The 26,366-nt window shown below is 43.1% G+C and overlaps 1 protein-coding gene across 1 annotated transcript; it reads left to right on the forward strand.

The window, feature by feature from the left end:
- The first annotated feature begins 5,329 nt into the window (after positions 1-5,329).
- On the forward strand, positions 5,330-11,292 carry RFK (riboflavin kinase). The gene is made up of 4 exons (XM_038769898.1): positions 5,330-5,553; positions 9,289-9,440; positions 10,267-10,369; positions 11,031-11,292. Exons 1-4 carry the CDS (start codon positions 5,472-5,474, stop codon positions 11,159-11,161), a joined length of 468 nt encoding a protein of 155 aa, XP_038625826.1. The 5' UTR covers positions 5,330-5,471; the 3' UTR covers positions 11,162-11,292.
- Positions 11,293-26,366: the final 15,074 nt, after the last annotated feature.

Here is a 26,366-nt window from a genome sequence, read left to right on the forward strand (position 1 = left end):
TTCTTCTGGTTGCATAAAAGTTTTTGACTTAATGGCAGTGTGCCTCTTTCAAGATGAAAGTCACCATGGTGATCTGAAAAAAGAGTGGGGGAATCAGAAAAACTTCTCTCACTTACAATTCCCAGTGGTACTTACTGGAATTTCATAGCCCACTTCCTTTACCTCCCACTTGAGCATAAGCTAGACTCAGAAAGCTGGAGAGGGCCAAATCCTCTCCAGAGAGAGAAGCAGAGTGGCCTAGTGGATAGAGCACAGGACTGGTAGTCAGGAGACCTGGGTTCTAATCGTGGCTTCACCACTTGCCTGCTGTCATTTAATTTCTCTGTGCCTCAGATTCCTCATCTGTAAAATGGGGATTCAATACCTGTTTTCCCTCCTAATTAGATTGGGAGCCCCCCTCTGGGACAGGCAATGTGTCCAGTCTGATTATCTTCTATCAATCAGTGAATTGTATTTACTGAGCACTTACTGTGTTCAGAGCACTATACTAAGCACTTGGGAGAGTTCAGTACAACAGAGTTGGTAGACACATTTCATGCCCACAACAAGCTCACACTCTAGGAGGGGAGAAAGCTTCTTGGAGGAGATGTACTTTTAGTAAGGCTTTGAAGGTGGGGAGAGTCATTGTCAGCTATGAAGAGGAAGAGTGTTCCAGGCCAGAGGTGGGATGTGGGCCAGAGGTCGGTGGCAAGATAGACGAGATCAAGGTACAGTGAGTAGGTTGGCATTAGAGGAATGAAGTGTGCGGGCTGGGTTGTAATAGGAGAGCAGAAAGATGAGGTAGGAGGGGGCGAGGTGATCGAGTGCTTTGAAGCCAATGGTAAGGGCTTCCTGTTTGAGGCAGAGGTGGATGGGCAACCACTGGAGATTCTTGAGGAGTGAGGAAACTTAGACTGAACATTTTTGTAGAAAAATTATCTGGGCAGCAGAGTGACGTATGGACTGGAGTAGGGACAGACAGGAGGCAGGGAGGTCAGCAAGGAAGCTGATAGAGTAAATAAGGCAGGATAGTCCCCTTTTCCTCAGCTCCCCCTCCCTTCCACGTCACCTTGACTAGCTCCCTTTGCTTTTCCTTCTCCCCCCGCCCCACAGCACTTATGTATATATCTATAATTCAATTTATGTATATTGATGCCTGTTTACTTGTTTTGATGTCTGTCTCCCCCGCTCCAGACTGTAAGCCCATTGTGGGCAGGGATTGTCTCTCTTTACTGCTGAATTGTATTTTCCAAGTGCGTAGTACAGTGGTCTGCACACAGTAAGCATTCAATAATTATGATTGAATGAATGAATGAATAAGTGCTTGGATTAACTTGGCAACAGTTTGAATGGAGAGGAGAGAGAAGATTTTAGTGATGTTGCGAAGGTTGAACTGACAGGACTTTGTGATAGATTGAATAAATGAGTTAAATGAAAGAGATGAGTCAAGGATAACTCCAAGGTCATGGGTTTGCGAGACCAGAAGGATGGTGGTGCTGTCTACAATGACTGGAAAATCAGGGAGGACAGGGTTTGGGTGGGAAATAGGGAGTTATTTGGACATGTTAAGTTTGAGGTATCAGAGGGGCATCCAAATAGAGATGTCTTGAAGGCAGAAGAGGAGCTCACGAAAGAGACTGAGAATTAGTGGCCAGAGAGACAGGAGGAAAACCAGGATAGGACAGTGTCACTGAAACCGAGGTTGGATGATGTTTCTAGACTGTGAGCCCGCTGTTGGGTAGGGACTGTCTCTATATGTTATCAACTTGTACTTCCCAAGTGCTTAGTACAGTGCTCTGCACACAGTAAGCGCTAAATAAATACTATTGAATGAATGAATGAATGATGTTTCCAGAAGAAAGGGGTGATAGACATTGTTGAAGTCAACTTGAGAGGTCAAGGAGGATTATGATGGAGTAGAGGCCATTGGATTTGACAAGAAAATAATTTGTGACCTTTGAGAGGGCAGTTTCTGTGGAGTGAAGGGGATGGAACCCAGATTGGAGGGGGTCAAAGAGCGAATTGGAGGAGAGGAATTTCAGACACCAGGTGTAGACAACTCAAAGAGTTTGGAGAGCAATGGTAGGAGGGAGATAGGAGATAACTGGAGAGAGCCATGGGGTCAAGAGAGGGTTTTTTTTAGGATGGGGAGACATGGGCATATTTGAAAGCAGTGGGGAAGAGGTCATTGGAGAGTGAACAGCTGAAGATGGCAGTCAAGGAGGGAAGAAGGAAGGGGGCAAATATTTTGATAAGGTGTGAAGGTATGGGGTCGGATGTGCAGGTGGAGTGGATGGATTTTGAGAGAAAGCAGGAGATCTTCTCTGATAACATTGCTAAACATTGTTCCTCTCCATCCAAACTGCTACCATGTTAGTACAATCACTCATCCTATCCTGCCTTGATTACTGTATCAGCCTCTTTGCTGACCTCCCAGCCTCCTGTCTCTCCCCACTCCAGTCCATACTTCACTCTGCTGTCCGGATCATCTTTCTACAAAAAGTTCAGGACATGTTTCTTCACTCCTCAAGAAACTCCAGTGCTTGCCTATCCACCTCAATTCAATTCAATCTTATTTACTGAGGCCTTTCTGTGTGCAGAGCACTGTACATAGGGCTTGGGAGAGTACACTATAACAATAAACTGACACATTCCCTGCCCACAACGAGTTTACAGTCTAGAGGGGGAAACGTTCACATCAAACAAAATCTCCTCACTATTGGCTTCAAAGCACTCAATTACCTTGCCCCCTCCTACCTCAGCTTGCTACTCTCCTACTGTAACCCAGCCTGCACACTTTGCTCCTCTAATGCTAACCTTCTCACTGTACCTCTATCTCATCTATCTCACCACTGACCTCTAGCCCATGTCCTACTTCTGGCCTGGAACACCCTCCCTCCTTAAATCCTACAGACATCTACTTTCCCTGCCACTTCAAAGCCTTATTGAAGGCACATCTCCTCCAAGAGGCCTTCCCTGACTAAGCTCTCCTTTCCTCTTCTCCCACTCCCTTCTGCGTTGCCCTGACTTGCTCCCTTTATTCATCCCTCCTCCCAGTCCCACAGCACTTATGTACATTTATTTATTTATATTAATGTCTCTCCCCCCCTCTGGACATTAAAGCTCACTGTGACCAGGGAATGTCTGTTTATTGTTATATTGTCCTCTCCCAAGCCCTTAGTACAGTGCTCTGCACCCAGTAAGCACTCAATAAATACAATTCATTCATTCATTCATTCAATTCATTCAATCATATTTATTGAGCACTTACTGGGTGCAGAGCACTGTACTAAGCGCTTGGGAAGTACAAGTCGGCAACATATAGAGATGGTCCCTACCCAACAATGGGCTCACAGTCTAGAAGGGGGAGACAGACAACAAAACAAAACATGTAGACAGGTGTCAAAATCGTCAGAACAAATAGAATTAAAGCTATAATTGAATGAATGAAAACTGCTGGGAAACATGGGAGAGTTCTGGAGAGGAACAGGGGAGATTTTAGGGAGATCACACCTGATAGTTTCTATTTTATCCATAAAGTAGGTGGCCAGGTCATTGGGGTAAGAGATGGAGGAGGTGGGGGCATTTGAGGAGGGAGTTAAATGTCTGGAACGCCTGGTGTGGGTAATGGGCATGGGTGTCAATAAGGATAGATTTAACCAGTTCCAGGAGTTTGGCTAGGTATGGGAGCAGAGAGATGGGGCACAAGCTGGAGGGGGCTGTGGGTCTGATACAGGGTTATTTTAGAATGGAAGAGACTTGAGCATGTTTGAAGACAGAACAGATGAAGCCATCAGGGAGACGTTGAAGATAGCAGTGTGTGGATTGTAAGCCATTTCGTGTACTGCAAAGACAACTCAAACGCGTGTCCTGCTGGCAATAGAACATACCCTTCCCCTCCTCGAGATTGGTATCAAAGCAATACTCACCCCGAGCCACTTCACTTCTCTGTGCCTCAATTACCTCATCTGTAAAATGGGAATGAAGACCGTGAGCCCTATGTGGGACAGGACCGTGTCCAACCTGACTTGCTTGTATGCACCCCAGTGCTTAGTACATTGTCTGGTGCATAGTACGCACTTAACAAATACCATATTATATTATTATTATTATTATTAATGACAGGGGGCTGGAGAAGGCGCACTACTGGATTTTTATGGACGGAATGTGTGCATGTTCAAGAGACGCTCTCTCTCAAAGACACTCACACTCGCCGCAGGTAACATCATCTTTGAAATAAAAGATAATTTTACTATCGCACACTTTCTCATGTGAACCTATTGTTGACTGATTGATCAGGTGCTCTGCAGCTGGAAGAACCTGAAATCTATAATATATCTATATCTAGGTATATCTATCTATAAGCGTGGCTCAGTGTAAAGAGCACGGGCTTTGGAGTCAGAGGTCATGGGTTCAAATCCCGGCTCCGCCATCAGCTGTGTGACTTTGGTCAAGTCACTTAACTTCTCCATGCTTCAGTTACCTCATCTGTAAAATGGGGATTAAAACTGTGAGCCCCCCCCCCACCCCGGGATAAGCTGATCACTTTGTAACCTCCCCAGCACTTAGAACAGTGCTCTGCACATAGTAAGCGCTTAACAAATACCATTATTATTATTATTATATATCTATATATAGGCATATCTATAACTCCATTTATCTATTTTGATGGTATTGATGCCCGCCTACTTGTTTTGTTGTCTGTCTCCCCCTTCTAGAATGTGAGCCCGTTGTTGGGTAGGGATTGTCTCTGTTCCCGAATTGTACTTTCCAAAGCGCTTAATACAGTGCTCTGCACACAGTAAGCGCTCAATAAATACGACTGAATGAATGAAATCGGAAAATACCAGGGCAAGGTCTTGGCAAAGTTGTGCAGTTCGTCACTTCCGACAGCAGAGGTCACCAACTCCTCGCCCTCAGAGTAGCCGGCATTATGGAAGAAAGGTGGGGGGGTGGAGGAGGGAAGAGGGAGTGGTAGAAACTAATACGAAAGGGCGGGGCCGGGTGGGCGAGTCCATTAGAAAAAAGACCGGGGGAGCAGAGGAGAAGAGGAAAGGGGAAAGAAAGGTTTGTAGTCAAGAGAAGGGAGCTGACGGCGCCAGTGGGAGTTATTAAGGGTCACTCGCTGGAGGCTGAGCGGGACAAGCCACTATCCGGCTTTCCCCTCTCCTTTCTTCCCTTTTCACTTGTCTTCCTCCCCCTCCTCTCTCTTGGGCCCGCCCCGCTCCCGGCTTCGACTTCCGCCTCCCTAGGGTTGGCTAGCGACGGTGCGAAGTCACCTAGGCAGCGTCTGTTGAGTCAGAGGGGACGGTGAGGGGCGGGGAGCGGGGGGGGTGTTTGTCGACCTGAGCCCTGCTTCGGGGCAGAAGAGGATCTGTTCCGGGCTCCCCGGGCGTCCACTCCTCCGTCCACCCTTCCGGCCTTGACAGGCCCCATCGCCGCAGTCCAACGGCCGGTCAGCCATCGTCGGTGCCCTTACGGGGAGCGACAGGATGAAGTACCTGCCTTACTTCTGCCGGGGGGAAGTAGTGCGGGGCTTCGGCCGAGGTTCCAAGCAGTTGGGCATCCCAACAGGTGAGCGGCTGGGGATCCCGGGCTTTTCCCTCTCCCGGCGCCGATCCAGAGGGCCGGCCCCCGGTTGCGGGCGGGGAGGGGGAGAAGGGCACTGGGGAAGCGGTGGGACGAGCCGAAACCGTCCCTTTCCCCGAACGCCTCGCTCCCAAGCACGGTGTATGTGTGTGTGGGTGGGGGGGGGGGGGGGGGGGATTTCAACATGCCTCGAAGGATATATTGATTGAGAAGCCGCGTGGCCTAATGGATCGAGCACGGGCCTGGGAGTCAGAAGAACTTGGGTTCTAAGCCCAGACCTGCTAAGGACTCTTGATGGGTAACGATGACCAAAGGGGCATATTCGGCCACCCCCGGGGTCGTGATCTTTGATTGGGCCAAAAGGCAACATTTCCAAAGCCCCCCATCACCTTCTGGGCTTGGGAGCCAGAGGTCATGGGTTCTAATTCCGGCTCCGCCACTTAAATTGGGGAAGTCGCTTCACTTCGCTCTGCCTCAGTTCCATCATCTGGAAAATGGGGATTGAGACTGCGAGCCCCATGTGGGACAAGGGCGGGGCTGGGTGGGCGAGTCCATTAGAAAAAAAGACCGGGGGAGCAGAGGAGAAGAGGAAAGGGGGCCTTCCCAGACTGAGCCCCCCTCCTTCCTCTCCTCCTCCTCCCCTTCTCCATCCCCCCCCCGCCTTACCTCCTTCCCTTCCCCACAGCACCTGTATATATGTATATATGTTTGTACGTATTTATTACTCCATACATTTATTTATTTTACTTGTACATATCTATTCTATTTATTTTATTTTGTTAATATGTTTTGTTCTCTGTCTCCCCCCTTCTAGACTGTGAGCCCACTGTTGGGTAGGGACTGTCTCTATGTGTTGCCAACTTGTACTTCCCAAGCGCTTAGTACAGTGCTTTGTACACAGTAAGCGCTCAATAAATACGATTGATTGATTGATTGACAACCTGATTACCTTGGATCTCCCCCCAGCGCTTAGAACGGTGCTCGGCACATAGCGCTTAACAAATACTAAATTTTTTTTTTATTATTCTATTCTGTCCGGCTCGTCGTCCCCCCCCCCCCCCATTATCTGTCGGAGGCAAGCCAGACTCCCTAAAAATCCTTAAAACGGGCATCGTGTCTACTGACTTTTTAGCACTCTCCCGAGCCGTTTAGGACAGTGCTCTGCACCCAGTGTCGAATAAATACCGGTTGACTGAGAAGTAGGTGTTAAGGTGTTACTGTAGGTGTTATTTTGATGTTGCTGATTTAAGAGCGGTGCATTCGGAAGGGATCTATTTTCTCCACCAGCTGCCCTGCCCCTGCGATTAGTTAAAAATGAATACTTGGAATCGTTTAAAAGTCATCTAGAAAAAGTGGGATTTAGTGGAAAGAGCCTCGAACCGAGAGTCGGAAGACCTGGGTTATAATTCTGGCCCCGTAATAATGATGATAATAATAATTGTGATATTTGCTGAGGCCTTACTATGGGCCAAACAATCAATCAATAAATCGTATTTATTGAGCGCTTACTGCGTGCAGAGCACTGTACTAAGCGCTTGGGAAGTACAAGTTGGCAATACATAGAGACAGTCCCTACCCAACAGTGGGCTCACAGTCTAGAAGGGGGAGACAGAGAACAAAACCAAACATATTAACAAAATAAAATAAATAGAATAGATATGTACAAGTAAAATAAATAGAGTAATAAATATGTGCAAACATATATACATATATACAGGTGCTGTGGGGAAGGGAAGGAGGTAAGACGGGGCGGATGGAGAGGGGGACGAGGGGGAAAGGAAGGAGGGGGCTCAGTCTGGGAAGGCCTCCTGGAGGAGGTGAGCTCTCAGTAGGGCCTTGAAGGGAGGAAGAGAGCTATCTTGGCGGATGGGCATTCCAGGCCAGGGGTTTGACGGTGGGACAGGCGAGAACGAGGCAATAAGCGCTGGGGTAAATACCAGGTAATAAGATCGGACAATTGCTGGTTGTGTGACGCTGGGCAAGTCACTTAACTCCTCCTCCCTCCTAGCCCCAAAGCACTTATGTCCATATCTGTAAATTTATTTATCCCTTTGCACTCCCCCCTCCTATCCCCAAAGCACTTACGCATATATCTGTAATTATATTTGTTTGTATTCATGTCTGTCTCCCCCACTCTGGATTGTGAGCTCGTTGTGGGCAGGGAATGCCACTGTTTATTGTTGTACTGTTCTTTTCCAAGCCCTTAGTATAGTGCCCCGCGCAAAGTAAGCGCTCAATAAATACGATCGAATGAATGAATGAACTTAACTTTTCTGTGTGTCAGTTTCCCCGTATGTAAAATGGGGGTTCAGTGCCTGTTCTCCCTCGTACATAGCACTGTGAGTGCCAGCATAAGACTGTTTCCAGCCTGATTAACTTGTACCACAGTGTTTGGAACCTGTTAAGCACTTAACACAGCAATGGTTTATTTTTATGTCAACTCATTTCTTCACACTCTACCTGTCTGTTTTCAGGAGTCTATCTGGAGTTTAGAGCAGTATTCAGCAGAGTCTACCGGTTAAGGAAATCCAGGGAAAGAGGGGAAGAAATCTTATGGACTTGCTTCCTTTCATGTAGAAGGGGGCACTTCAAAAGTGGACATTTATTTTTGACTGTGGGTTTTCTCAAGCACACAAGCCCAGTGCCCTTTAGTGCATAGTAGTGCAGGATTTAGTAAGTGAAAGCCAGTGGCCCAGAGAAAAAACAAAACAACTCTGTTATTTTGTACTCATAAGCGCTTAGTAAAGTGCCCTGCACACAGTAAACACTCAGTAAATATGATTGAGTTACCTCATTTACAGTCATGCCAAGGATGTTTTACAATAGTACAGGCCACATAAAGTATTGAAAGCTCTGCTTTTGATTGGCAATTGTACAGTTTATAAATACCAAATTGTTCCAGTTGCTAAAGGTATGATAATTCTAGAAACATGGCGAACTCATAATACTCGTTCTTCGGAAGGAAAGGGAAATTGATTTGTTGCACTAAGCAAATTTAATCAGTACAGAGTATTTGATAATGCTTAAAATTTTTAAATTGTTGATTCAGGATACCCTTGAGAGATTTTAGGTAATAGTCAAAATTATGACTGAAGGCTAAAATCTTTGTTTTGATTTTGCCATTATTTATCAATGGTATTTATTGAGCGCCTACTATGTGCAGAGCACTGTACTAAGTGCTTGGGAGAGTACAATTCAACAGAATTAGCAGACACATTCCCTGCTCCTAACGTGTTTGCAGCTTAGAAGGAGGCGACATGAATGTGAATAAATTTAGAATCGGGCATCTTAAAATTCAACGTCTTCAGGTGAGATGATTCAATTGTAGTGTACATCTAATTCAGCTATGGCAACAAAAATTGGCCCCTATGCCTGTAGCCTGACATTTTAATATGTTCTTTCCTATCTTCTTTTGGTGTGATTTTTTTTCATGTATAAGGTATCTTTATGGAGGAACTCTGGTATAGTTGCTGCAGGCAAATGTCTTTATTCTCTTACCCTATTTATACTGGAGTCCAGGAAACAAGATTGGAGTGACTAGAAGGGGAATGAGACTGGCAAATTTGCACAGGATCATTGCAAATTTTCTCGGTCAGGCAATTGTGCTTCTAGTGTTGTTTGTTTTTTTTTTTTTGAAAGCTTCTAGAAAGACTAGTGTAACTATTAAATATGGAACTCTTCTTAGATTTAAGAAAAAATGAACTTTTTTTCCTTATGCAGCAAATTTTCCTGAAGAAATTGTTGAAGATCTTCCACCTGACATGTCTACAGGAATATACTACGGCTGGGCCTGTGTTGGAAACGGAGAGGTCCATAAAATGGTTTTAAGTGTGGGGTGGAACCCATACTACAGGAATGCTAAGAAGTCCATGGTAAGAATTTTGCTTTATCTGTGCCTTTGTACAATTTCTTACATTGTACTGTTGTAAGAAGTGAATGAAGATGCTTAGATTTCAGTATAGTAGTCAGTTCTTCCATCGTGCTTGTTTTCTGGGTAGAACTCAGTGCCAGAGTTAGAGAACATTATTTCGACAGTGCATGTGACCTTCCTAGATTAAGCCTTCTTTTCCCCAGCTCCCTCCCTTTTCCGTGTCGTCTATGCAGTTTGGATCTGAGACCTTTGGGTATTTGATATCTCACCTCTCTCTCAGCTTACTACTAGCCCACCTCCTGCCTCTGGCCTGGAATGCCCTCCCTCCTCAAATCTGACAGACAATTATTCTCCCCCACTTCAAAGCCTTATTGAAGCCACAGGTCCCCCAAAAGGTCTTCCCAGTCTAAGACCCACCTTTCCTCATCTCCCACTCCCTTCTAAGTCACCCTGACTTGCACCCTGACTTGTTCCTTTGCTCTTCCCCACTCAGCACTTATGTATATTTCTGTAATTGTATTTATTTTTATTCACGTCTGTCCCGTTCTCCCCCCACCCCAGACTGTAAACTCCCTGTGGACAGAGAATGTGTCTGTTTATTGTTGTATTGTATTAAGTGCTTAGTACAGTGCTCAACACAGTAAGCGCTCAACAAATACCATTGTTGATTAGGAGGAGGATGTGTGTCTGTGTAAATAAACAACCTATGCAAATGGTTTTTAATCAAATGCCAGTGGGTTTGAAGTGAAGGTTAAGTAAATCTTGAAGTTTGGATGTTTCTTCCCTTCCATTTGGTAATCTCCTTAATATATCTTGTGGCTTTTTAGGAAACACATATCATGCACAATTTCAGAGAGGATTTCTATGGCGAAATGCTCAGCATTATCATCACAGGTTACATCAGACCTGAGGAAAGTTTTGAATCCATTGGTAAGCATGTCAAAATTGTGTTCTTTTCAAATATTGGTTTGAGCTAAGTGCTGCTCTTATTTGTTCAGCATGCCCAGACTGCTGTACTCGGGTGGGTTTTCCTTTAGTATGTTTTTGTCTCCGGTGAGATTGTTTTGTTAAAGAATATTTTGTTGGTAACCATGGTAATAGAACTAGAAGTTGGGTGATAATTTCATTCTAAGGTTCATTCATTCATTCAATCAATCGTATTTATCAAGCGCTTACTATATGCAGAGCACTTTACTAAGCACTTGGGAAATACAAGTTGGCAACATATAGAGGTGGTCCCTACCCAACAACAATACTGCCTGTTCTCTGTTCATATTCCTTTTCTCCGGCTAACATTGTGGCAAATTGTGAATTCAAATTTTGGTGGAGGTTGCATAATGGAATAAAAAGTGTTCTGTTGATCAGATAGCCAACATTATTGTCATAAGCTGAAGTTGGTAGTGTGGTATTTGCCGCCTACATGCTTTTTGATTTTTCACTTTCATTTAAATGACTTGCAATGCACTTAATGTTGAATATAAAATTAGTCGGACATGACTACCGCATGTGGTTTTCATTTTGTTGTTCAGACTTCTGTCATCAAGTTTATGGAGTAGAGTCCTTATTTTCTATTTCCTTCATCTCCTTACAGATGCTCTTATTACAGCGATTCGAAATGATATCGAAGAAGCTAGAAAAAGACTGGATTATCCAGAGCATAGTAAATTCAAAAACAACCATTTCCTGATGAAGTACAGCAACAGAACAACAAATGGCTTCTGAACAAATGTCATTCTAGTTCGAGCTTCCATTATAACTGGACTCTTGTTCTTGGTGGACAATTTGAAATTAGCCCTGTGAAACAGACAACTCCATCTTGAGCTAATACAACATTAAACTCTTCTTGCAACAGATCTAGGAACATTTATTTAAAAATCAAGGTTATGACTTATGTTTCAAAACTTTTGAGAGGTTTTATCAAATATGCCACAGTGGTAAAAGAAAATATGGCAGTATTTGGTTTCCTAGGATGACTGTGTGTGTGTGTGTGTGTGTGTGTGTGTGTGTGTGTAAAGATAGACAAAGACAAAAGACAGGGTCAAACCTTTGGGATTTTAGTCAGTCTAATGGCTAATTGTGTTTTTCTCAAAATGTATTTCTAGCATTCATCTAGCAGTACTAAAACATAGGAAGGGGCAATTGCATGATACATCTAGTTCCACCATAACGCATGTTTCCACCACATGGTTTGGCTGGAGCATTTTGAGGGAATTAGGGAGCACCCATCCAACACAAGCCTGTTTGGAAAACAGGACATCACAGTGCTCATGGCGGGGGGAAACTGCTTGTGTTTCAGAACAGGTGAGTACTACAGGGTAAGTTTTCCTTTAATGCTGGGCGGGGAGGGGGCGGGGGGGGGCAGGTGTTCCAAGATTGTGGTCTGAAAGACTAGTAGTAAGAAGCCTAAGGGAAGAATGACACATTGTACATTTTGTACTTATATATATATATATATATGGTATAATATATTTTGTGAGAGATGAGATATAGCTTGATTTGAATTGGCACTATTGAAATAAGTCTTGTGAGGTTCAAATCATCAGTGTTTTTCTAGTTCATGTTTACAGGGCTTCAGTTTTAAAGGTATTGAACTGTTGAATATTTAGAAAAGACATCCTTAAGGGTTAGAAATCCCAAATTTTGATGTTAGATCAGATGCTTGACATGAAATTTTGAGAATTCCAATTATTTTCTTATTGATATTTATTGCATACCAAAACTGTGTACAGAATCTGCCTGTGCTATCTGTGATGTCAGTCTCCCCCGGTAGATGTGTGATCCTTAGGGACAAGGACCCCGCTAGCCAACTGTTTTAAATTGTACTCTCCCAAGTGCCTAGTACAGTGCTTTGCACACAGTAAATGTTCCATAAATACCATTGACTGATTGTACTAGGTGTTTGGCGAGACACTGTATGCAGCACTTGGGAGAGTGCAATACAAGAGAAGCAGTGTAAAGTATCCTCTTAACTTTCTCTTTCTTCTCCCCTCCTTTCCTCATCTTTTCTTTTTCCTCCTGTTCCCCTTATTGCTAGAATTTGTTCTTCTGTGACCTCACATAATAGACCTTAACCTGTTTTGGGTTCACCAAAAAATGGAATGATGGTGATGCAAGTAAATATGGTAAACAGTAAACTCAAGGGAATCAATCAGTGATATTTATTAAGCACTTGCTATGTGCAGAGCACTGTATGAAGCTCTTGAGAGAAGCAGTGTGGCTTAGTGGAAAGAGCACGGGCTTGGGAGTCAGAGGATGTGAATTCTAATCCTGGCTCTGCCACTTGTCTGCTGTGTCCAAGCCACTTAACTTCTCTGTGCCTCAGGTACCTCATCTGTAAAATGGGGATTAAGACTATCAGCACCACGTGGGACAACCTGGTTACCTTGTATCTGCCCCAGCGTTTAGAACAGTGCTTGGCATATAGGAAGCGCTTAACAAAACACATTATTATTATTATTATACAGTATGAGTTAGTAGGCATGATCCCTCCCCGCAAGGAGCCTACATTCTAGAGGTCAGTTAGAAGCAGGTAAGTATAAGTGCTGAAATGGCTGAGGGTATGGTTGTCAACTGAGACACAGGGTGGTTTTCCTTTCCAATGTGTTTTGTACCTCCCTTACCTGTAGCATGTGGTCCAAAGGGTCCCTACATGAACAAGCAGTGGCTAAAGGGATAATTGGCTTTCACTATGACATACCATTTTAAATCTTAAACTTTTAACCCTAATTTAATTCATTAAGGTGGAAAATGTAGGACCATCAATCTTATCAGCTCCGTTTGTTTTGCCCTAAGGGAAAATATCTGAGATATTATGAAATTAATTATTTACTAAGCATATTTATAAGCTTGATTTATTGGAAATTCATTATAAAAATATCGTCAAAATAATTAGCTGCTATTAATGTTCCTTCTGTCTCTATATATAGATGTATACACGTGCGTGTGTGTGATTAAAGATTTAATTTTTAAATGTATTTTAATCCCATCCATTCTTCATTCTGACTAATGGCATTTTGTCACAAGTGACTCACATTTATTTCTGTCGGCAATAATTGAAAACCCGAGGCACTCAATCTTCAGATATTCAGGAAATTTTGGAGGAAGGCTGCCTCGTGGACTGGGTGAAATTTGGTATAGATTCCTTAAAATAGAAGGAAGAATTATTCTAATTTTCTAAAGGAAACTAATAAGGGATGTAAAGTTTAGGAGCCGCCTCTGCTGACTCTTCAGTGTTCCCCAATTTTTAGGGGAGCATTAGTGTACAGTGCCTTACATTGTTCATGTTCAGTAATTGAAGTGGCAGGACTGTTAGAAATGTTCAGGTGTACTGACAGCAAAAGTCATGAGGAAGACCAAGAGGAGAATATAAATAAACACTTTTACTTAAACTTGATACGAATGTAGGGTGCATAGGTGAATTTAGTTTAAATTGGTTTATTTAGAGCATTTGATGTTAGTTGAATGTGTGAGAAAATAAAGCTGATACTAGCATTAGTGGTGCCCTTTGCCTATTGGCATTTATATTTAACTTTAAATGTAAATTTGCTCTATCGCACCAGTTATACAGTTTATTGGAGTTTGCTTAAAATCACAATGGCTTAATGAAATAGCACTACTGAATGTATCGTGGAGTATGTTGTTTAACTGTCTTTAAGATTGTACTCTGAATACCAATAATTTTGCTGCTAGTCATATCTTCATAAACATGTGAAGGAAGTTTTACTGTAATATTGAAGGTGGCATCTGTTTCTTTAGAAAATTTGATAAACATTGTACTACTGTTTAGAGGCCAGTCAATATGAACAGTTCTGGAAAATGCTGAAACTCTTGTATTCCTGTGTAGTGCAAGAAACTTGATGCTAACTTGAGTGGGGTTTCAGTTTGAATGTTTTCAGAAATTTTAATATTTAAATAAATTGAAGCTGGATTCTATTTTTACTTTAATTCATATTTGTAGCCTTATTTCTTTTTAGTTTCTTGGTCATTCATAAATGCACCTAGTTATGTCCACACTCTCTGACTCAACGATTCAGGCCAGGTATTCTCAGATACACAAACAGACCACCTTCAAAGCACCATTATGGAAAAATAGACCATACTATCTAAAGCCCACCCAGAGTTTCACCAGATTAATCAAGCAGTGGCATTTATTGAGCACCTACTGAGTGATAGGTACTGTAGTGGGAGCATGGGCCTGGGAGTCAGAGGACCTGGGTTCACTCATTCATTCAATCATATTTATTGAGCACTTATTGTGTGCAGAGCACTGTACTAAGTGCTTGGGAAGTACAAGTCGGCAACATATAGAGACGGTCCCTACCCAACAACGGGCTCACAGTCTAGAAGGGGGAGACAGACAACAAAACATGTAGACAGGTGTCAAAATAATCAGAACAAATAGAATTATAGCTATGTGTACATCATTAACAAAATAAATAGAATAGGAAATATGTACAAGTAAAATAGAGTAATAAATCTGTACAAATATACACAAGTGCTGTGGGGAGGGCAGGGGGGGATGGGGAGGAGGAGAGGAAAAAGGGGGCTCAGTTTGGGAAGGCCTTCTGGAGGAGGTGAGCTCTCAGTAGGGCTTTGAAGGAAGGAAGAGAGCTAGCTTGGCGGATGTGTGGAGGGAGGGCATTCCAGGCCAGGGGAAGGATGTGGGCCGGGGGTCAATGGCGGGACAGGTGAGAATGAGGCACAGTGAGGAGGTTAGTGGCAGAGGAGCGGAGGGTGTGGGCTGGGCTGGAGAAGGAGAGAAGGGAAGTGAGGTAGGAGGGGACGAGGTGATGGAGAGCCTTGAAGCTGAGAGTGAGGAGTTTTTGCTTGATTCTTAGGTTGACAGGCCACCACTGGATATTTTTGAGGAGGGTAGTAACATGCCCAGAACGTCTCTGTACAAAGATAATCCAGGCAGCAGAGTGAAGTATAGACTGAAGTGGGGAGAGACAGGAGGATGGGAAATCAGAGAGGAGGCCGATGCAGTAATCCGGTTGGAATAGGATGAGAGATTGAACCAGCAAGGTAACGGTTTGGGTGGAGAGGAAAGGGAGGATCTTGGCGATGTTGTGGAGGTGAGATCGGCAGGTTTTGGTGATGGATTGGATGTGTGGGGTGAACAACAGCTCCTCCTGTCTTGACCTTGCCTGCTGTGACCTTAAGCAAGTCACTTAATTTCCCTGGGCCTCAGTTTCCTCATCTGTAATGAGGGTCAACTATCTGTTCTTCCTCTCCCTTTTTGACTGTGAGCTCCAGGTGAAGCAGGAACTGTGTCTGACCTGATCATATTGTATCTACCTCCGTGCTTGGCACAGAGTAAGCAGGTTGTGAGGGTACAAGGGTAGATAAAAGGTAGATCCTGCGATGTATTCAAAGAGGTTTAAGAGTACAAATAAGATTAAAGTAGACAAAAGGCTGGTGAACATATTTTTGGGTAAGCGAGAGGTTAGATTTACAACATGGCTTCTAAATCTCTTATAATAAATTTTCAAAATTGAGATTCCAGGTCTCAGCAGTGATCAAAGGTTCCTTTGTGTCCCTTCAGGCCCCAGACTAAAGCTCAGCCTCTGGTCAAGTGTGAAGGGTGGAGATTTACAGGTTTTTCTTAAAGATTATAGAAATAGCTCAACAGAGGAGATTGAGCAACCATAGAGCAGTGCTTACTACAGTGCCTGGCACATAGCGCTTAACAAATACCATTATTACTATTATTATGATCATTAAGCACATGCAGAGACCAAGGGGGCCTATTGATTGAGCTCTTGGGCTGACAGGCTCCACCTGGAGACAAACTGAAACCCCAATGCCTTCAGAGGGGGACAGTCCGGACTGGTGAATGGGTGTCCTTTGGAGATGCAGCTTGGCCTAGTGGAAAGAGCATGGGGCTGCTAGTCAGGAAACAGGTTCTAGTCCCTGGATGACCTTAGGCAAGTCACTTAATCTCCCTGGACCTCATTCATTCATTCAATCGTATTTATTGAGTGTTTACTGTGTGCAGAGTACTGTACTAAGTGCTTGGGAGAGACACAAATGTGCTTCCTCATCTGTAAAATGTGCATAAAATAGATTGTGAGCCCCATGTGGGACAGGGACTGTGTCTGATCTCTGTAATCTTGTATCTACCCCAGCGCTTAGCACATAGTTAACACTTAATGTCATAATTGCTAATAGTATTTCTCACCCGGTCAGTTAAATCCTCCTCTTGAAACATCAATAATCTCCACTGGGGAACTCAGACCTTTATTAGATAGCATGGTTAGAGCTGTGAAAGGAGAAACAGGCTGTTTTTGGTTTGGGGTTTTTGTTGTTGTTTTTTTCACCTAGGTAGGGTTGGCTTTTCATTCCCTTGTTGTTTTGAAACAATTCATTATTCACATTTCTCAAAAGTGTAGAGCAGATTCAGAGAACTCAAATCAGTCAAGGAAAACCCCAAATGTGATCTAAGCAGTAATGTAATAATAATGGTACTAAACACTATATGCTAAACTCTCGAATAGATGCAAGATAATCATGTATGTTGCACCCTGTACCACACAAAACTCATAACCTAAGAGGTTAAAAAAGGAAACAATTGTTAGTATTACATAAATCTTGGCTATTTCCGCCTGCCCATTGTCTCTTTAAAAATTCTGAATGAAATTTGATTATTTGTGGGTGGGGAAGAAGAGAGGTGGGAGGAAGCTTGGAGGATTAAACTATTAAAACTACAGAAGTGAATCTGGATAAGACTAAATAAGGGTATGATGTCAATCGATAAAAGGCAGTTAACTGTAGAGGTGGATTGAGAAAGGGACAGAGGAGTGACATTTGTGCCTAAAGTTCAGTTGTTGAAAAAAGTCCAGTCACTGATATTTAAAAACTTGAAATTAACCTAAAAGCATGTTCGGTCTAGGGGTACAACTAAGGTTAGGGTTATTGTGAAGTTATATGCTAGTGTTTTAATTGCTTTTTTGATTTGCAGATGTAAAACACTTTTGTTACAGTATTTTCTTCCAAATACCCAATAAAAGATTTTTATTTGCTTCTTGTTGGAATTTTGTCATCTCTTCCTTCTCAGCAAGCGCAATGAATGTACCAGGGCCCTGACCACAGAGTAAGGTTTGGGAGTTGAAATAGAAGGTATGAATGATGAGAGTTTGTGGTCACCAAGGTCTTCACATAAAGAAACCAGGTGTGACTACCAGGGTGCTCATCAGAGGAGGAGCCCAGTACCATCTACAGTGGACAAAAGTGCTAATGCTGGGTGATTGTCTGACAAAGGACAGGCTTTGATAAAATTTGGAGTTTTCTTGCAAGGTAGTTTCTTTTTGTTGGTGAATGGAGTGCTGGGGCCTCTTTCTCGGGTTGCTCTTTTTAACTTGAGCAGGTGCTATAGACTTGCCAGTTATTGGTTACACTGGTAGAAGTAGGTAGGGTTCTTTTCCATAGTGGAATTGCTTCAGTGTAGACATATCCTTGCGTGCGTCTTCATTCTCTGGAAGTTTGGCATTCAGCAAACTGGGTCATTTGGATCTCACTTGGTGATACATTGGTTTATCACCCTCCTCATCCCAACTCCACTTTTTGTAGCCCACCTATTTTATGATCCTAATAATTCAATATTTCCTTGAGAAGTAGTGTGGCCACGTGGCTAGAGCAAGGGCCTGGGAATCAGAAGGACCTGGGTTCTAATCCTGGCTCCGCCACTTGTCTGATATGTGACCTTGGGCAAGTCTCTGGGCTTCAGTTACCTCATTTGTAAAATGGGGATTAAGACTGTGAGCCTCATATGGGACATGGACTGTGCATATATATAATATATGTCTATATATAATAGATATATATCTACCTATCTATCTATCTATCTATCTATCTATCTATCTATATATGCAGGATTTTACCTGCCATAAGAACACAAAGAAACAATGAACAAGAGAAAATTGCCCACAATTTTTTTATCATAGTGTGTATGTGTGTTCTAAATTTCAATTGTTTCCCACTCAATAGCCTACTGCCTTGGCTAATTTCACTTTTTAGAGATAATTCCCAAAAAGGACTGCATTCCTAACCTCACCAGTCTGGGATTGACATCTTTATTCTATCAAAAACAAACTCTTCACAGCAGAGCTTGGATGGCATTATAGAGCATTATAGAAAATATTTTTTTATCTTCCATTTGCAAAGTAGATTACATGTGAAACGCAGTAAAGGCCTCATCATGGCCCAGCCTGGCTTTAAGCTACTTCTGACTTCAATCAGGGGCATTTAAAATTGGCACTCAAATTGAGCTGGCATATCATATTCTCTTATTTGTTATCTGCACTGAGGGTCATGGAAAGGTTTCTCATTCCATTATAGCTTTATTATCACCATCATCCAATGGTATTTATTACGCAGTCACTATATTCATTTTGCATCAGAAGTTTCTCCAATCTCAGCTTGCTTGGATTTCTGTATTAAGCTCATAAATCCTTGATTGGATGTTTATGATCCAAATGACTATTTTTTTTAATATTGCAGATTTCTTGTGTACGTCTTTGTTGTTGCTTGTATTTGAGTAAGAAAGCGAATTGAATTGAATTGTGTTCTGAGTACATAAAAAGAGAGGAACCTGATTCCCTGAATTGAAGAAAGGGCTATAGTAAATGTTAGGAAAACAGCCCTCTGCTGGATTATGCTGAGGGGAGGGTGGATGTATCTCCCTCCTTTTGCAGGAAATCTAGACTCCAGCCTGTCTTCGAGTAGCTCACACAAATCCTGTGTGGACCTCAGGTATTAATCTTATTGCACTTAGAACTACCAAGCACATAGTTCTAACTCTGTCTGCTGTGTGCCCTTGGGCAAATCACTTCAGTTATCTGGGCCTGTTACCTCATCTGTAAAATGGGGATTAAAACTGTGAGTCCCAGGTGGGACAGGGATTGTGTCCAACTCAATTTGCTTGTATCCACCCCAGCGTTTAGTACAGTGCCTGGCACATAGTAAGCACTTAACAAATACTTTCAACATTATTATTATTATTACAAGTCACTCAGGTCGGACACAGTCCCTGTCCCACTTGGGTTCACAGTCTAAGTAGGAGGGAGAACAGGTATTGAATCCCCATTTTACAGTGAAGTGACTTGCCCGAGATCACACAGCAAGCAGTTGGCAGAGTCAGGATTAGAACCCAGGTCATCTGACTTCCAGGCCCGTGCTCTTTCTCCTAGGCCGAGGAAGCTCTGGGGTCAGTGCAAAGTTGGAACATTTAATTCTGATAAGACTCACTGATAAGACTCAGTGAGGGCTGTGTGATTGATTTGGTGTGGACAAAAAACAATAATGGAATCTCCTTTGTAATGGTCTCTTACTAGAATCTCATGCAGGGCCTATTTTGTAAAAGTATTTGTCAAGTATTTACTATGTGCTAAACGCTGGGGTAGATACAAGGTAATCAGGTTGGACACAGTCTGTGTCCCACATGGGGTTTACAGTCTTAATCCCCATTTTACAGATGAGGTAACTGAGGCACAGAAAAATTAAGTGACTTGCCCAAGGTCTCACAGCTGGCAAGTAGCAGAGCTGGGGCTTAGAACCCAGATCCTTCCAATGCCCAGGCCTGTGCTCGTCCCACTAGGTCACGCTGCTCCTAGAGAAGAAAATAGAAGGCAGAAGGAGAGAGGGTATTTTCCAGAGTTTTGGGGGTACTGCCTGTCTTGGTGTTGATACTGGAGCCTGTTATTAAATCCAGGACTAGAAACCTCACAGAGGGTAATTTTACACATCAGACAAGAGCTAATGACCAACAAAATGTTGGGCAAGTCAGTTCACTTCTCCGAACCTCAGTTACCTCATCTGTAAAACGGGGATTGAGACTGTGAGCCCCACGTGGGATAGGGAGTGCCCAACCCAATTGCTTGTTTCTACCCCAGCACTTAGTACAGTGCCTGGCACATAGTAAGATCTTAACAAGTACCATTATCATTATTATTATTATCTTTAATAATAATAATTCAATTTCTCCTCCCCACACCTGAAGTACAAAATAGTGCACCTGACAAAATATTTCTATGTCAATTTCTTTCAAAGGGTTTTTAAGGTAAGCAAAAACTTGAGGAGAACATAGGTTGAGCAGATGGAGAAATCGAAGTGCAGTGAACCTCGGAAGCCTGCAAAAGAAGTGTAATTGCTCCAAAGATCTTTATATTTCCAGTTTTTATTGAAATGATTTTGTGTGCCACCTCAAATTTCTTAAATTCATGGGTTTGTGGATTTCTAATCATTTGCAGGTGTTAAAATCACAGTGTGTTCATTAACATTAAGATCCCTGCCCATTCAAAGTTGTTGGAGGATTTAGTAAAGGCATTGAAGTTTGGCCAGATGGAGAACTGACCTAGCCAATCAGGAGATATTGTCTGGGAACTGAACAGTAGTCCTCATTGACAGCCAATCTATTACCTTGACGATGATGGCATTTGTTAAGCATTTACTATGTGCAAAGCACTGTTCTAAGCGCTGGGGGAATACAAGGTGATCAGGTTGTCCCACGTGGGGCTCACAGTCTTAATCCCCATTTTTCAGATGAGGGAATTGAGGCTCAGAGAGGTTAAGTGATTTGCCCAATGTCACACAGCAGACATAGCAGAGCGGGGATTAGAACCTATGACCTCTGACTCCCAAACCCGGGCTCTTTCCACTAGCCACGCTGTTCCTTAATCCCCAGTGATTCCCCAGTGACTCATGGCCCTCCAGTCAGAATTTGTTGGTCTGAAAATCTCGGAGGAACTTAAATTTGGGAAACAAAGACTATTAAAATATTAGGTTAGATATCGTTATTCACTGCTCCAGTGTTTGTTGTGCTATCTGGACACATTCTGTATGACTCCACCAGGGGCTATGAACAAATGCTAAATGACTCCATTTACTGAATAATTTATTTCTTTCTACCAAATCCAATCACCCAGTATTTCTAAAGGGAGAAAAGATGAAGAAGGCAGGTCAGAGAAACCATCCCAGGACGTTTATGTGCAAAGACTGTTTATTCTAGCCACAACAAAATAGCCTGAGTCAGCATAAACTTCACTAATGATGAAGAAAATCCCCATGGCATTGCCTGAGTTATACTTTACATTTCAGTCCGGCTTCTCATTTACTTTCTTTTAATTTAACCAACCAAAACTAGTTAAGATGAATGATCAGTTTTATATACAGCATATGTCGGTTCTCAGTAATTTTCCAAGGTATTTGAAAATACAAAATGGAAAATAATCACTTTTTTCCCACCAAATATCTCATTATCACCTTGTTTGCACCTTGTTCAAAATAAGTTTACACATAATATGACTTGGAATTGCATTTGTAAGAACAATTAATTAAATGATAACTGCAAGTATGAGATTTGTTTCATTGCAGATCATGGGAGCAACACATTTTTCGAACTGACCCCATTTAATCTCAAATAGCATAGGGGTTACAGAAATTCCTGGGAAATGGTTTCCAAGTTGTGGGAAAGCAAGTCAAGTCTCAGTATGGAACTACCAGTGGTTTGATGATACCAAGAAAAGGGAAAATGCAATGTAAGCACAATAACTTGCAACAAACCATAATCACATAACAGTAAACAATAATGTAGTAATCTGTCTCAAGGGGATTTATTCTGCAGGTATTGTTTTTAGTCTTTACAAAAAAGGATTTATGAGACATGAAATTTATTTCACTAGTTGAAAATATGATTCCGCAGATGTGTAATTTTGAATGCAAAATGAGCCACTGGAGAGGCAAAGAAAGCTTTGAAACGTATTCTCCTTGGTCAAGCAGAGGCATATCCATTCTCAGTTTACGGTGTATTATTTGATGCCTTGGAAAATATAGTGCAAAACTTCCCAAATTTTGAGGACACAAATTTACCAAGAGATACTAGTGGTCAAAACCCTCTGGAACCAGTTGGAGAGGCAGGGTGGGGCAGGAAGGTTCAAACCCTCACCCCATGGTTGCCCTACCCCAGCTCTGATTCCTGACCCACACATTCCCTTTTCTCTGTCTTCATGCAGGGGGAGAGAAGTGTGCATGTGCTCCCAGGCCCTTATTTAAATTGTGCACAGTTGATGTGTATGGGTGTGGGTGTTTAGGGGAAGAAAGAGTCGGGGTCTCCGGGAGTTGCTGGAGAAGGGAAGAAATGAGAGATTAGGCTTTAGAATTGACCCGAAGGGATCAAGGACATATATTGGCCAAAATCCTCGGGGACACCGGTTGGATTTGACAAACCCAATTTACATTTAACTCAACGAGAGGTTAATCCTGGGTGAAGGGCACAGAATTCAGAAAATAAGGAACCAACCACCTTCTTAACAAGAACTCTAACCTGAGATGGCCACTGTAATCATCAATCTGACTCTGATCATAAAACTTCAAAAGATAAGCAAACAGTGAAACCTGAAAAAGAAAGTGGTGGAAGAATATTTACATTTAAGAGTAGCTAATACTTCTCCTGGACTGTGGCTGACTATTGTCCTTGAAGTCAAGTAATCTACTGTCTGTCTCCTCCCTCTAGACTGTAAACTTCTTGTAGGCAGGGAACCTATGTACCCACTCTGTTACATTGCACTCTACCAAGCACTTAGTACAGTACTCACTGTGGACCACCCCCTTCTCCTCAACACGCTATCTGACCTTGGCTTCACAGACTCCGTCCTCTCCTGGTTCTCCTCTTATCTCTCCGGTCGTTCTTTCTCAGTCTCTTTTGCAGGCTCCTCCTCCCCCTCCCATCCTCTTACTGTGGGGGTTCCCCAAGGTTCAGTGCTTGGTCCCCTTCTGTTCTCAATCTACACGCACTCCCTTGGTGACCTCATTCGCTCCCACGGCTTCAACTATCATCTCTACGCTGATGACACCCAGATCTACATCTCTGCCCCTGCTCTCTTCCCCTCTCTCCAGGCTCGCATCTCCTCCTGCCTTCAGGACATCTCCATCTGGATGTCTGCCCGCCACCTAAAGCTCAACATGTCGAAGACTGAACGCCTTGTCTTCCCTCCCAAACCTTGCCCTCTCCCTGACTTTCCCATCTCTGTTGACGGCACTACCATCCTTCCCGTCTCACAAGCCCGCAACCTTGGTGTCATCCTTGACTCTGCTCTCTCATTCACCCCTCACATCCAAGCCGTCACCAAAACCTGCCGGTCTCAGCTGCGCAACATTGCCAAGATCCGCCCTTTCCTCTCCATCCATACCGCTACCCTGCTCATTCAAGCTCTCATCCTATCCCGTCTGGACTACTGCATCAGCCTTCTCTCTGATCTCCCATCCTCGTGTCTCTCTCCACTTCAATCCATACTTCATGCTGCTGCCCGGATTATCTTTGTCCAGAAACGCTCTGGGCATATTACTCCCCTCCTCAAAAATCTCCAGTGGCTACCAATCAATCTGCGCATCAGGCAGAAACTCCTCACCCTCGGCTTCAAGGCTCTCCATCACCTCGCCCCCTCCTACCTCACCTCCCTTCTCTCCTTCTACAGCCCAGCCCACACCCTCCGCTCCTCCACCGCTAATCTCCTCACCGTACCTCGTTCTCGCCTGTCCCGCCATCGACCCCCCGGCCCACGTCATCCCCCGGGCCAGGAATGCCCTTCCTCTGCCCATCCGCCAAGCTAGCTCTCTTCCTCCCTTCAAGGCCCTGCTGAGAGCTCACCTCCTCCAAGAGGCCTTCCCAGACTGAGCCCCTTCCTTCCTCTCCCCCTCGTCCCCCTCTCCATCCCCCCATCTTACCTCCTTCCCTTCCCCACAGCACCTGTATATATGTATATATGTTTGTACATATTTATTACTCTATTTATTTTACTTGTACATATCTATTCTATTTATTTTACTTTGTTAGTATGTTTGGTTTTGTTCTCTGTCTCCCCCTTTTAGACTGTGAGCCCACTGTTGGGTAGGGACTGTCTCTATATGTTGCCAATTTGTACTTCCCAAGCGCTTAGTACAGTGCTCTGCACATAGTAAGCGCTCAATAAATACGATTGATTGATTGATTACTCTGCACACAGTAAATTATCAGTAAATACCACTGATTGACTGATAAGAAAACAGGAGTAGGAGACAAAGACTGGGGAGACAAGGAAGTGAGATTCCAATTTTTCAAGATCTTGAGAATCTAACCCCCCATATTCCATGCGACCCAGTGATTCAGAAGAAAAAATGTTTTGCTCAATCATGTCTACGCTTTCATTCATTCAATCGTATTTATTGAGAGCTTACTGTGTGCAGAGCACTGTACTAAGCGCTTGGGAAGTACAAGTTGGCAACAGATAAAGACAGTCCCTACGCAACAACGGGCTCACAGTGAGGTGTTTTTATCTTATGGACACTTCTTTCGAAGTAAAGAAGTCATGAGATGCACACAAGATAAAATATGCTAGATTTTAAAAAGATCAGGACATACACTTAAAGTAGCTTCATATGCTACTTTTAGCTCTTCACACCATTTGGAGATTAATGAGAAACACTTCAGTTTCTGGTGTTTCTGTCCTAGTATTATGTGATGGTGGTACTAAGCTTGTCAATATGGCAGGGGAACGCTTCCAACCCAAAAGGATATGTTTACACTATTTATCTTTCTAAGATTCTTTCTAACTGCACTGTCTGCTTTAGAGAACCCCTCTTTAGACACTAAAAATAAAATTCCACTTGACAGGAGGGTGGAAGAGAAATCATTGCAGCAGAGGAGCTACAGAAGCAAAAGATTGGAAACAAAGATCATAGTAATAAAGGCTGGAGAAAAAAGGGGACAATTTATAACCTTTAAGTAAAATTTTTAAAAGACTACTTCAAAGTTTTCTACAGGGAGTAGGCAGACCTTAAAGAAGTTGTTTCAGAACGTTTCCTGATTTAGTAATGGACTGTTTGTAGAACAGAGAACATGTTTGCTTTTTATCATTTATGTTCTTGGGTCAACTTTGCCATTTATCTTCTATCATTTGATGTCTTTAGCTTGTGTTCCAGAAGAGACAGCCTGGTATATTTGAGAATGTGATGGGTGGGAGAGGGAGGGGGTGTTAAACTGGATTTTCTTCTACCATTCCCTGTCTCTAGGAACCCCTGCTGTAAGTAGAACACCACCAGCTTTAGCAAACTTCTTTTAAAGTTTCTGAAATGCAATGACTGGGGCAAATAGACACTGAGCTGTTTTTGTTTTGTTTTGTTTTTTACGGTATTTGTTAAGCACTTACTATACCTCAAGCACTGGTCTAGGTGCTGGGGTAGATACAAATTAACCAGTTGGGGTAGAGTTTATCACCTGAAGCTTGTGACAGTCCATTGTACTGATCGATATTCCCCTTTCCTGAGCTGTTTTAGAGGAAAGACTATGCATCTTAATTTTATCATATAACATAAGGAACATCTAATTGATTAGCCATTGTGGGACAGTTGACCACTAGCAAACGCTAATGCTGCCTTTGCCATGGGACATAAGAAAGACTATTAGGTGAACTAGATCTATCAGAAGTAATATTGAATGTGCTGTGTTGAAGCTGATAGTAGGCTTTAAAGTGGTGGGGGGAAGTGGCAGTGGGAGCAGCATGGCTTAGTGGAAAGAGCATGGGCTTGGGAGCCCGTTGTTAGGTAGGGACCATCTCTATTTGTTGCCGACTTGTACTTCCCAAGCGCTTAGTACAGTGCTCTGCACACAGTAAGTACTCAATAAATGTGATTGAATGAATGAATGAATGAATGGGAGTCACAGGTCGTGGGTTCTAATGGGTTCTAATCCCAGCTCTGCCACTTGTCTGCTGTGTGTCCTTGGACAAGCCACTTAACTTCTCTGTGCCTCAGTTACCTCATCTGTAAAATGGGGATTAAGCCTGTGAGCCCCACGTGGGACAACTTGATTACCTTGTATCTACCCCAGTGCTTAGAACAGTGTTTGGGACATAGTAAGCACTTAACAAATACCATCATTATTATTGTTATTATTACC

This window comes from Tachyglossus aculeatus, chromosome X4, assembly GCF_015852505.1.
Source record: "Tachyglossus aculeatus isolate mTacAcu1 chromosome X4, mTacAcu1.pri, whole genome shotgun sequence".
NCBI lineage: Eukaryota > Metazoa > Chordata > Mammalia > Monotremata > Tachyglossidae > Tachyglossus > Tachyglossus aculeatus.

Excerpts from the sequence above, each read along its gene's own strand:
- RFK (XM_038769898.1), top strand. The coding sequence starts at position 5,472 with ATGAAGTACCTGCCTTACTTCTGCCGGGGGGAAGTAGTGCGGGGCTTC. Across the intron at positions 9,441-10,266 it reads GGAATGCTAAGAAGTCCATG|GAAACACATATCATGCACAA; the intron begins GTAAGAATTTTG and ends GTGGCTTTTTAG. Across the intron at positions 10,370-11,030 it reads GGAAAGTTTTGAATCCATTG|ATGCTCTTATTACAGCGATT; the intron begins GTAAGCATGTCA and ends ATCTCCTTACAG.